General features: G+C 40.6%; 1 protein-coding gene across 1 annotated transcript; it reads left to right on the plus strand.

The window, feature by feature from the left end:
* Positions 1-878: 878 nt before the first annotated feature.
* On the plus strand, positions 879-12,533 carry DDX21 (Nucleolar RNA helicase 2). Its single transcript, XM_051218771.1, has 6 exons — positions 879-1,308; positions 1,342-1,673; positions 1,709-1,918; positions 3,458-3,756; positions 8,378-8,771; positions 12,249-12,533. Exons 2-6 carry the CDS (start codon positions 1,467-1,469, stop codon positions 12,513-12,515), a joined length of 1,377 nt encoding a protein of 458 aa, XP_051071646.1. The 5' UTR covers positions 879-1,308; positions 1,342-1,466; the 3' UTR covers positions 12,516-12,533.
* Positions 12,534-13,386: the final 853 nt, after the last annotated feature.

A 13,386-nucleotide genomic window follows, 5' to 3' on the forward strand; every position in this document is an offset into this window, starting at 1 on the left:
CCTTTAACACTTCAAAGTGTAAAGTAGTCCATCTGCGACATGTTGCAAACTACAGTTACAACTTAGGAAACTCCTCTCTAGTAGTATCCCAAGTCGAAAAAGATTTAGGAGTCCTGGTGCCCCATGACTTAAAGTCTTACGCTAACTGTGACAAAAATGCCTTCCGAGCAAACCTTGCACTGGTAACGTTGAAGCGCATTTTTGGACAGTTTGACGGACGAACTTTCCATACAATCTTCAATAGTTTCATCCGTCCCCATTTAGAGTACGGAAACATAGTACTCCCCCTCACTCCATAAGGACAAGGTCACTTTGGAGCGTATCCAACGGCGAGTCACGAAATTAGTTCGAGGACTCAAATCTAAGCCTTACGAAGAACGCCTCCGTTCACTAGACCTTTACCCACTAGAATATAGGCGTCTTAGAGGTGATTTACTAATGGCTTATAGTATTCTTAACACTTCTGGACATCCTCTTAAACACCTACTTAAGCTTAGTTCGAATAATAATCTAAGGGGTAACACCCAGAAACTGGAAACACAACATGGCAAGACGGAATGTAGACACAACTTCTACTCCTTAAGAGTTGTCAAAAGCTGGAATTCGCTGCCGGTCGAGCTAGTCCAAGCGACTTCTCAGGAGTCCTTCAAGAGGCAACTTGACCTATTCTTAAGGACCAAGGACAGCATCACATTATGATTTACCAATTTCTTTTCCTTTTTTATTGTTAACATACCTAGGTTCCTGCCTGGAGGATTTGGTGATCCCCTGCTACTAGACACGGAAGCCTGTTAAGCGAAAGCTTCTTCTATTCCGTCCACAACCATTTGAACATTTGAACCATTTGATGTTTCTAGCTGTAACCTTGAAACGAGGTCACAAGACAGAGGGGACTTTTTAAAATCGCACATGGTTGTCCTTAAAGTATCACCTGGAGACTTTTCGAACTTTAATATAGCTGATGTGATCATCAAAAAACTTCATGCCCGAAATATTTCTGAACTATTTCCTGTGCAATTCAAAACATACGACACTATATCATCTGGGAGAGACGCAGTTGTGTTGGCGAGTAAGTCAAGATCAGTTTAATAGTTTCAGGAACCGGGACGGGAAAAACATTAGCATTTTCCTTACCACTAGTCAATTCGCTCATAAAAGGACAGGGATCTCGTCCATCTTCTCCTGTGGTCCTTGTATTGGCGCCAACACGAGAACTAGTGACCCAAATTGCTACAGATTTCGAGTCGATTTGTGTTCATGGCATTAAAGTGACGTCAGTTTACGGAGGGGTCCCTTACAAACCACAATGTAAGCTGTGTTTTGCATGATATAAGGGAATAGGTGACGCTCTTCGCCAGGGTACTCATATTGTAGTTGGTGCTCCTGGTCGAGTTATTGACTTAATAGAAAAAGGCGTTTTAAAGTTATCGAGCGTTCGGCATGTTGTCCTAGATGAGGTGGATCGTATGCTGGATATGGGTTTCAGTAAAGATGTGGAAAGCATTTTGTCGGAAATATATAGCAGCGAAAATTCCGAAAAACCTCAGACTCTTCTGTTCTCTGCTACTATGCCTTCATGGGTTTCAGAGATATCAAAAAGTTATCTTTCAGAGGATACCTTACACTTGTCTTTAATAGATGAACAAGAGACAAAGACTTCCACTAATGTCACAGTATTTTGAAATTTCATAAATAACTTCCTCTTTAGCATTTAGCTCTTCTGTGCCCTTATGAATCACGTGCAGCTACATTATCAGATGTCATAAAAGTTTATTGCAAGAGTCGAGAGTCAAGATGCATTGTGTTTTGTGAACGCAAAAATGACGCAGACGAGTTATCTACAAGTGATGCTATGTCAGCTGATTGTCATGTTCTTCATGGAGGTGTTCCACAAGAAAAACGAGAGTTAGTTCTCCAAGTAAGCCATCTGCACAACATTCATGGTTTATTGAGTTGTGATGGTTTTATTATTATACCCTATACAGGCAAACAAATTCCCCAGCATGCTATACTTGGATTTATGATAGTTTCATTGTTTGGGAATACTAGTCATATTCAAAGGTTTTCATGTATGTCAGTCTTCTCACTGTTTTGAGTTTTATGTAAGGACATCGCTTTTCACAATTGACACCATTCCAAACCGTTTACGTCGGAAAAAACGACTACACTTCGAGGTTAGACTTAAACAATTTTTTCAGGAAAATTGAGCATTTGACTAAACGATATTGAAAATCGATTTCGGGTAACGAAGTCACGCGTTTTCTCCATCGAGGTGAGATTTGCTTGTTTAGTAGTTATGACACTATTACTTCCGACACCCGGTTTCTGCATCCCTCGGACATAGGGAAACTCCAATTACTTGTTCAATATTACAGGGGTTTCGAAAAACATACTAGCCTAATCTAATCTTAGGGAATAACGTGATCGAGCACATCGACCACTCATTTATCTTGTGAGTTTCAGCAACCCTGGCAGGTTTCTGTATAACAATTTCTGCCCGAACCCGAAATCTTTATCAGGCTTTGGTGAGCCTAAACCTTTTGTGACTTGGATAACATACCCACTTGTCGGTTAGAAAGTGAATGTTTTGCTCAGCAGTCTACTTTATGGTTGTAAAACGACGTGTTTGGTAGTAAGGACATTTTTTTAGATAAATAGTATTTGACTGATGTTCTCATAACATTGGGTAATCGAGTGCTCACCGTTGAGGTTAGATGTACGGTACTAGGGAAAGGTGTTAGATCTGTTGGTTCGACTATATCTTCATCGACTGACGTGACTAAAGTGTGCTATGTATTCTCAGTTACTCTTTGCTTCGATGCGTGTCGGCTGAATTACGAGTAAAGTGGAAGCTGAGGGTTGGGAAACTAAGATGTAACATCAGTCAGTGAAGCCATTGACTGTTAGTCTGAGCATTCTTGATATGTGTAGGTTACCTGTTCATGGTCCATGTGTTTATCATGTCCACTAGTTGAAAATCTTAGGTGACATGAAACCCATCATAGTGGCACAGACGTACTCTCACTTCTAGATCTTACGCCACACTATCTTGTTTTATTTCTTTTCAGACTATATTCTGTAAGATTAGTAGTACTATAATTGATACAACTATCGCTCCGACTCCTTTGATATTCATTTTGTTAACTGAGCCCATCTTTTAGTATGATGACTTGGATCCAAGCACATTTGCCAGTTTCTACATTGATCATGGCTAGTGTTGTGTAGCCAAACTCAAATCAACATGCGTTTAAGATGGGAGAATTCACAGTAAAACGTAATCTGAAGAACTCCAGATCTGTACATTATCTTAGTGCCTATGCTTTTCACTAACTCTCATTTTTACAAGCAGTCGCCTAGTGTGCGATATCATAAATTCTACTTCACTATGCATCGGGCTTAACTGTTCTAATGTTCCACTATTATTAACTGGGATACTTGTTAATTTTCAACTTTGTAGAAATTCCGTGACGGTAAATACAGGACGCTACTGACAACTAACGTGGCTGCTCGTGGTCTAGATGTTCCAAACGTAGATTTAGTAATACAATGCCATCCTCCACGGGATATTGAGGACTATATCCACCGCTCAGGTCGGACTGGCCGAGCCGATCGTAGTGGCACTTCCATCTGTTTTTATACTTACAAGGAACGTGGTATGCTTTCCAGGATTGAGAACATGGCGGGTATAACATTTCGCCGCATATCTGCACCTACTATTAACGACATCACTGCTGCTTGGGGCGAAGAAATTTCAAAGTAAATATGATATGTGATATGATTTCTCTTGTTACGACCTAGCTACTCTTATTGCTTAGTATTCTTGAACACCACTTCGCTCGATAAGTCCCCAAATCAGAACACGCTTAAACAGGAATGTAATTATACTCTAAATAAACCAATTTGGATGGGATTAGGGGTCGCAATAAGAAAAACAGTACATTTATAATTTCTACATAAGATCATGGAGTATTCTCCAAGTATCCGCTAGTTCTGTTTGGTTGAGAAATAGCTGGTCAGTGTTCCCAAACACAATCCTGTAGGGAACATGCTTTAATCTTATTTATATCCGGCTAGCACCTCCACTTTGAGCAGATTCGTAAGATCTAGTGTTAGGGTCCACCTGCAATCGGGTGACTGATCTGTGCTTTCGATTTCGTTACCTAGGGGTCTTGATTTCAAAGGTGTCCAGTAGAACATCAAGAGGTATTCTGTTTCGGGTCTCGTTGCTGGTGATCGAATTTGCTTTTAGTTGTTTAGCATAACACATCCAAACATTTGAGCCAACTGAAAACCCATAAACTACACTTTATTTTGCACGATTCAACCAGCTATCTATGTAGGATGTTTGCCACGATAGTCCATATAAAGTATTTTTGACCCACAGTGAACAATCGTCTTTGTGCCCCATGATGTTGGTTGAATTGTTTCTTCATCGATATATCTCGTTGAGGCTCAAGAGCTGTCGTTAGACGAGTAAAGTAAAGCTTTTGCTGGAGAGACCCCGTTATTTGTCTGCGGTTTTGGTATAGAACAACAGATATACAGGGACCTCTTTAAAATCTTCGGTGGTCCCCTCCCTTTTTTTATTTTTGCAGAGCACTTTTAAATATACTAACAAAGCGTTCTACCTGATCATTGACTTGGGGATGAAACGGAAGTATTCGGATATGATTGATTATGTTTTGCTAACAAAATTCTGAAATAGCAGACTTAAACTGTGTCCGATTGTGGCTAACTACTAATTCTGTAACCCCGAGACGACTAAACAGTCGACGTAGTCTTCTGACCGTTCAGCTTGCAGTTGATTGTTCCATGAAAAAAAAAACTTCTGGCCACTTGCTGTATACATCAACTACTAGAAGGTAAGTTTGTCCATCAAGTGGACCAGCAAAGTCCAAGTGCATACGCTGCCACGGTGACTGTGGTATTGGCCATGACTGCAGCTCTGCTTTCCGCCGTACTTTTGTTGTTAATGCGCATTTGATACACAAACAGGATGGCAGCTCCGTTTAGGTGTCTAAATGCGGCCAGTATACCTAACTTCGTGCTAGCACTTTCATTCGATCTATTCCAGAAATTTTTAGTGTGCAACTGTTCAGGCACTGCTGGTTTCAGCTTCTCTGGGATTATGCCATGTTCGAAAAACAGAAGGTAGTCATCAATGATTGAGGTAGTCTACTCTGGTAAAACTGCTGAAGCTCTGTGAAGCTGATCTTCAAGGGCCACCCTTCTACGTGACCTTAATTAGTTATTTATAACCTTGATTCGAACTTTTAAATAACCAATTTTATCATTTTACTAATTTGCGAAACGCTAAATTATTTTTCAGTCATCATGCTCTAAAGTACTTTTTTACTGTAGTCGACTAAATAAACTGAATGGCATGAAGAACTGGGAGCTTCTTATGTTTAGGGGTATATAGTTTTAGTTGGACTAAAAAGTATTGGAGTTTTTCAATTGTATTCTATGTTCAACGGAAGCCATACAACTGGAATAAATGTGTTTTCAAAGCAAACAGTTGCATTAAACTACTCATATTTTTGTCTCTATAGTAGTGATCTTGATGATTTCTCCTAATCTCACCTTAAAATGTCAAGTGAAGTTGTTCTAAGTTTCCATTTCTGATTTATAGTTTGGTTTGTGAGCATTATGGTGGCATCCAACCCATGGAAATACACGTTTGCTTTATCTATTAATAATATGGTAGAAAAACACTGCCCTTACTCCATATAAGGTCGTTTTTAAAAGTTCTTTCAAAATGTCGGGAAACCTGTTAAAAAGTTAAATCCTATAAGTAATTTAAGGATACAGTAACGTCCAACAAATTAGGTAGTCAGTCAGTCAGCTACAACGTAGGACCAGGCACATATATGCATCGGTCCAAGTTGCCATACCTCATTAACACAACAAGATAGACACCGGATTCATAAAAGTAGTAATATATAAAAGAAAGACTGAATATGAGGACATAGTACAGGAAGGAAGGATTAGTTGGTAGAAAGAAAGATATAAAGTGATTTTAATCTCATGGTTTAAAGGAAGACAAAGAGTGTATACACCGACGCCATTGTGATCAATTCTGAGCCATGTCACCAAGAGTGTCCAAACACTGGTTACGACAGTCACGCGGACCCCAACCAAGTAGTCTGCATCTACCAACATGGCTCAGACCAGAATTTAGTGATTTCAAGCACTGATGCCATATTCTGGTTTGGCTGCCTCTAACTTCCTTCCAACCATCCCCAGTCAGTGATTGTGACCAGTCAGATGGGATTACGTCCAACTACCAGATTTTAGCTAAAATATTAGTCAACATAATCGCTAAAATTGGACCACCATCCTCAAAGACCTCTGGAGCCAATCCGTCTGGATCAGCTGCTCTTCCCCGTTTCAGAATAACTATAGACTATTGAATTTCAGCTAGCGTCGGGGACCTACTTAAATGTTCCATTCACACTGTCTGGGAATGGAGGGTAGTTTCAGAGTAGCCGAAGGCCGGCTGAACTTCTCCTTAAGGTGTTCCACCTATCGTTCTAAACGTCCTCTTTTACCGAGATAGTCTCACTTACACTTGACTTAATTCCAGTTTCTTTTACTAGTCTGAAAAGCTGTTTTGTGTTACCGACAGCCGCCTTTTCCATCTGTTTTGCTTTCGTTGCCCACCACTGCTCACGGTCGTTCCTTAGAATTTTGCTTAACCTAGATCTGATTTGTTGTCGCTCTTCATCGTGTTCAGGGCGTGATGGGATGAGTTTACGAGAATCCATCAGTGCGATAGACCTTGAGGAAATCCATTGGTTTTTTGTAACCCTGTGGTTTAAATCACTGATAGATGTCACTGCTGTTTCCACAGCTATTCGTGTATCTTTTCAAGCAACATCTGGGTCAGCCTCGTTTTCAGAATTATCTAAATGTGACCTCAGTTGTTCCTGGAACATACTTTTGGTTTTCTCGTTACTCAATTCAGTTCTAATGGGTCTTTTTAGTGTGGTTTTTTTGCGTCCAGTGAGGCGCAAGCAGATGCGTGCCCGCATTAGGACATGGTTGGAGTTCAAGCAGGTACTTTAGAATGAGCGATAATCTTCTACCGACCCTCTCCAACGATGACTGATGGCAATATGGTCTATTTGAGTCCATCGTTGGTTTGGTGTAGAGGGTCGCTATGTTAGACGATGTCTCTCCCTCATGCTTAGTGCTATGCCTACACCTGCCAGTCCACGAGAACTGGTCATCAGGTCACCAGATACATAGAGGTTGTGAATGACCACACTTGGATCCTGTATCCGTGTTTCAAAGACACAGCATACATCAATGGTACGAGATTCTAGGGTTTTAGCCAAGGAAGCCTGTTGACCGATTTGACATAGTGTGCGTACGTTGAAGTCTTCAATGTGTAGTTTTGAGCGAGGTTTCAGTAGACCCGGGACAGTGTTTTGCGTACTAGAATCGTTGACTATGGTGACACTTGAGAAGGAAGTCAAAAGAGGAAGTTTAGAGTTGAAAGTCGATGTAGGAGGAATAATAGGAAGTGAAGACGGAGGTTGATTATGAATACAGTGGTCTTGAGTGCTGTTAGAAGTATGAGGGCGGTTATCACTTCCCAGTCGCCCACACCGTGAAAGGGTTGTTCTGGAGGTACCTGAAAAGGAAATTGGATTAGAGGTGGTCTTAGTGACCTGGGAGCGTGACCGCAGTGCCCAAGAGACAACTGCTTAAGGTCAGTCACACACGACCCTTTTTGTGATTAGTTTTCGTGTTAGCTCCGTAATTATTGAGACCTTACCGTCGGAGACGGATATCCGTGGGATAAAGCGATGTGTGCATTTCTAACCCCACCCCTCCTTGTGGGAAGGCAGCATCGCTGTCATGCTGGTTGTCTGGAGGAAACACCTTACTGCTGTCACCTCTGTACAGTCAGCAGTACGACTTCGCCTTCGGACCTTGGGTTTGTTGCTTTTAGTCTTACCGCTCTTCAACCGATCTGTCTGACATGGTAGGACCTTGAGGAACGGTTGTTCCATCCAGTATAGCTCGGTTGCTTCATCACGATAGGCAAGTCTGACCACCACGTCAAGGTAGCAACAACGGTCGGGACAAATAATTAGAGCAGCCACGATATCAAGTATCGAATTGATTGTCGAATTGTAATGTACATGTTAGTTTCCCTGTATCTGTCAAAGGACACCCTTTGTCGTTTGATTTTTATTACCAGTGGTAGGGAATTGAAGTAGTTTGACCAAAAAGTCACTACCGGTTTCTAATATTATTGATCCGGCCAATGATGATTGTATATACCATTAATTAATCTTGCTCAAGTTAAAAATTTTGCTTGTATATTCAGCTGGTATTGATAACTTTCTTCCTGTTTTTAATGTAGAACACTCTCCAATGTATCCAAATCTACTTGGTCCACATTCGTACCTTTGGCCTTATCTATCGCTAACCAGCTTGCACAAAACTCAAAAACTGGGAAAGTGAAAAAAGATTCTTGTGACGACTTAGGGGTTGATGATGATAAGACATGTGATCGTAAACCTAAATCTAAAGACATACTTCGTGCTCTTTGTTGTGCATTAGCATGCCTGAGTGGCAAAGAAGGTGCAGTTGAAAGTCGCTCAGCACTCACAGCACAGATTGGTAAGACAGCCTATAAGCTTGAGTTGAATTTTATTGCTCGAAGCAAGGGACTAGCCTTCGCTACCTTACGAAACCACTTACCGGAAAACATTGTAAACAGTATTCAGAATCTAAGTTTCATTCGTGGGAAAATGGTAAGTCATTTTTTAAAAACAAATATTTGGTAAAAATTTCTAATGTAATATGCTATTTTGACATCTGACTGTCGATCTGCAGTTTGTCAAGTCTATCTACTATTTTGTATCTAACTTAATAAATATGATCGATAGGTGACTTAAATCTTGGGTTTTCAAGAGCTGTCAATGACTAAGAGGATGAAGATGATATAGTCCTACTTGGTGAAAACACTGATAAGATGCTAAGTTTTTTGCCTTCTTTGAGTAATCGTGCCAAAATGTTTGCAATGCCTTTTTCTCCTTTTAAATACAAAATGCTGATTTAGGACCAGTGTGGTTTAATGCCTAATTTGACTATAGGGAGTTAAGGATCTAATCACGTTGGTCACTTCATTTATCCTGCCACTTATCAATAGTCCTAGTGAGCGAATAACTTTTTCGGGATTCTGAACTTGCGCCATCCGTGGCTCAAACCAAATGTCCGTATGATCAAGGTACCGAAGATATACAATGTATCATATTGCTGTGTTATTTTATAATTATGAAGCATGACCATGTGTAGGTTGTCAATATTTGGTCATAGTCATTTTTATAGTATTTGCTGTAAGTGATGAAACCAGTAAATAAGGAATACAGAAGTTATCGGTATGATTTATCTTTTTATTTAATACACACAAATACTGCTACAACTGGGTACCGAAATAGATTCGCTCCGTGCAGACAAGGAAATAAAGTTGCAGAGAAATATAAGGCGGAATATAATTGAAAACGTTGGTGAAAAGAATAAGTGAACGAAAGTATTGTAGTGGAAAAAATGTCCTGTAAAATACAACCAGAAAGAAATCTTACTCTTAACTAAGTCGACTACATTTTTTATGAATAAAGCAAGTGAAAATTGCAACAAGATCGTTATTCGCTTCCGTTTTAGGCTATGTCTGATAACGTCCCTAATCACTGAATTATCATCTCTTGAACCTTAGCCAGAAAGTCATGATGCGTCAACAGATGCCAGTCCTGTACAGCGTCCGTTCATACCACGGCGGCATGTCATAAACTACTTTTGTTTTTGTCACCCTTCCCAGCACTAGTAATCAATGCCCACTTTGGAATTTGCTCGAATGATAGCTTAAACACATTTTCAAGCCACCGAAGTCAATGTTTCAAGGTGGTGTCACTGCTCCCTAACACACAAACCTTAACATTATTAACATCCTCTTGCCACTAAATGTCAGCAATCCTTTTGAGACAACGGTAATCGGGCACAATTGTTGGAGACCCTCAACTCGGAGGGGCCAGATTTCATTCATAAAGAGAAGTTGCTCCCAACTAACTTTTCTCTAGCCAGACTAACATCGTAACGGATCCAAGGATGACCCAGATTGGCATATACCTCTCTAGCTTTCACTTTACGCAGATTGATCTCATCAGTTGCTTCATCAGCACTCACACAACTACTGGACGACAAACTTCGACTACACCTAACAACCCACCACCCAGAGTGTGTGCAGATACAGCCTCCTACCAAAACTATTCCGTACTTGAAGAATGCAGTCTATGTCATAACCCCCAGAAGCCCTGGTACGGCCGAGAGTGGGGAGAGTCCGCTCTACCTCTCGAAATGCTCTCACATGGCCACGCGTATATAGCCTCTGCCAGGAAAGTCCTACTCACTGCCTTCTCGTGGCGGGGGTGTTTCTTACGAAAATGAGAGGACGAAAAGCGAATATCCGGAGCTTTAACCGGATCCCAAACCAATGGTGCACATGGGCTCCAGTATCCTGAAGGAACAAATGGCGTATGAACCAATTGTTGGTCACCGGCTTCCATGGGAATGCATCTCCTTGCAATGCTCCACTGCCTTGTGGATCAGACCTTCATGTCGAAGGCTCCTAGTGTGGTCCCCTAAGAAAACCACCTGCTTCGGTCTGGGCACCCGTATAGTATCACAGCCCTCACACATATCAAATGAGATCTGTGTGGCGCATATGTATTTCGTGCCTCCTTGTATCAATGTCTTTGTGTTAAAATAAATAAATGTCATAACCTATTAACGCTGATTGTATCGCTTGTGTATCATCACACAGTAATACAATATCATCTACATAATCAAGGTACAGGTAACAAACCCTCATCACCACCACTGCATACTTCTGTCAAAGATGTTTCCAAAATGTCATCGATAGCAATGTTGAGGAGAAATCGTGAGACTGGGGAAACCTGCCAAACAACGGAGAAAGGTGGTTGAATGCTATCATCCTGCCTGAAGTGTTCGTTCACAGACCCTTCAGCGTATTAATAGACTTGTCAGTCACACCGTCCAATAGGTAATCTCAGCACAGTCTTGTCTAACGAATTTAAGACTGCCATGATATCAAGAAACACAACAACCGTTGACGTCCAATAAGTGTGGAAGTACTCTATTTTATTTTATTTTTATTTTAACACACAGATATTGGTACAAGGAGGCACGAAATACATATGCGCCACACAGATCTCATTTGATATGTGTGAGGGCTGTGATACTATACGGGTGCCCAGACCGAAGCAGGTGGTTTTCTTAGGGGACCACACTAGGAGCCTTCGACATGAAGGTCTGATCCACAAGGCAGTGGAGCATTGCAAGGAGATGCATTCCCATGGAAGCCGGTGACCAACAATTGGTTCATACGCCATTTGTTCCTTCAGGATACTGGAGCCCATGTGCACCATTGGTTTGGGATCCGGTTAAAGCTCCGGATATTCGCTTTTCGTCCTCTCATTTTCGTAAGAAACACCCCCGCCACGAGAAGGCAGTGAGTAGGACTTTCCTGGCAGAGGCTATATACGCGTGGCCATGTGAGAGCATTTCGAGAGGTAGAGCGGACTCTCCCCACTCTCGGCCGTACCAGGGCATTTGGGGGCGGCAGTACTCTAGTTTTAGGCATGTAGTAAAAATACAATCAATACACCTACGACGTAAAAGGAAACTAACCTGCTCACCTCAGGTCAGTATTTTACGGGTCTTGCTCAATCCTTGAAGTACGACTAAATCCAACAGTTTGGATGTAATCAGAACTAGGCTTGTTTCCCAATAGTTGTTCGATAGACAATATAGGGCCTTTTTAAGGATGAGGGCAACAATTACTTTATCCTAAGATTTTGGAACACTTTCCTCAAACCTTTCTGAGCAATTCATTCATTTCCGTGACCAGAAGTTCTCCAAAATCTCTAAAAAGAGAGGTGGATAAGTCCTCTGAACCTCGTGAATTATGACGCTTCAGAAGTTAAAGTTCCTTGTGCATATCATAGTTCCCAGTTTGCACACGGCATGTTAATAAGCCTTATTCCCTACAAAGTTTTTTTCTTTCAGAAGAGCTTCAAATTTAAAGACTGAGCATTAATAGTAACGACTGTCATGTTATGTAAATTCATAACGCTCTAAAATGTTATTAAAATTTATGTTACTGCAATAATATTTACACTAACGTCATTTTATACTCACGTCATTAATACAAGGGATACGTGTTCGATCTGCCTTCAGAGCATGATGAATTTGTAAAGTCAACATGGCCAAATGATGCACAAGCTAAACTTTCACTACTTTCTGAAATCCCAGAATTAGAAGAGGAAGAATCTTTCAATCAAGGTCGTTCAGGAAATTATGGATCCTGGCAAAGTCGATCCAACGGCGGTTCGAGACAGTCATTTAAACGTTCCTATAACAGTGGTACTTTTAATAGTTCATTCAAAAATTCAAAGTCCTTTAAATTTGATAACAGTTGAATAAACATTTGTTCTGAATTCTAATCTTTTTTACATTCTACATATGTTTGTATGGTAGCGGACTTAGTTGTCTTGCTTATCAAGATCGCTTGAGTTTCAAATCGATACTTCTCATTATCGTACTGTGTCGGGGGTAAAAACAAGAAGAATACATACGTTGAAAAAACTAGGATTTTTACTAGCTACAGGATTGTTATTAGTAGATTATACGACGCTCTTCGGCGTTTAATGTTTTCTCATATACATGAGATTAGCAACAGGTGATTTTAAAGTCTGCCATAATTTTTAGTTTATTTCACCTCCTTTCTTCTACTAGTAGCATCCTACAAGGTCAACTACTAAGCTTGTATTTGAGAATTCCGATTAAGTGTGCTCAGCAAGTCTTTGCGTTCTACTTTCAGATGTTTGATGTCTCATCAGTGACATCGAGTGGCATCATCGCACGTGATTTTGGTCTAATTTGGTCTAAAGCACTAACACTTTAGATCCACATATCATGCTTCAGTTTCTCTCACAAAGTTAATCGATTCCTTGTGCTAAAATAGCTGTACGTGTATGATCATCGGTCTCGTTGGTGCGGCTGACCAGTTTACCAGTTGTTGGCAAATTTAAGCATGTGATCAAGACCCTTGTTTCTTCTGTTAGTCTTGTCTAATTGAGTTGGGTCAATATATATGTATACATTTTCTATATCTATTAGACTGGAAGATTTCATCACCAAAACACACACATTAATCATGTTCTCAGTCTTATTAGAAAAAAATCAGATTATAATGCTATGCAGATGCTTATCAAGTAGAAGCCACGCCTCAAACTGAAAAACAGATCGTTAGATTTCTTTTAACTCGGTGCCGTTCAGTAACTGAAGAGA

The sequence above is a fragment of the Schistosoma haematobium genome, chromosome ZW (genome assembly GCF_000699445.3).
Source record: "Schistosoma haematobium chromosome ZW, whole genome shotgun sequence".
In the NCBI taxonomy this organism is placed as follows: Eukaryota; Metazoa; Platyhelminthes; class Trematoda; order Strigeidida; family Schistosomatidae; genus Schistosoma; species Schistosoma haematobium.

Coding starts and splice junctions, on each gene's coding strand:
- DDX21 (XM_051218771.1), top strand. CDS start 1,467: ATGCTGGATATGGGTTTCAGTAAAGATGTGGAAAGCATTTTGTCGGAA. Junction 3,757..8,377: donor TGGGGCGAAGAAATTTCAAA/GTAAATATGATA, acceptor TTTTTAATGTAG/AACACTCTCCAATGTATCCA. Junction 8,772..12,248: donor GTTTCATTCGTGGGAAAATG/GTAAGTCATTTT, acceptor CATTAATACAAG/GGATACGTGTTCGATCTGCC.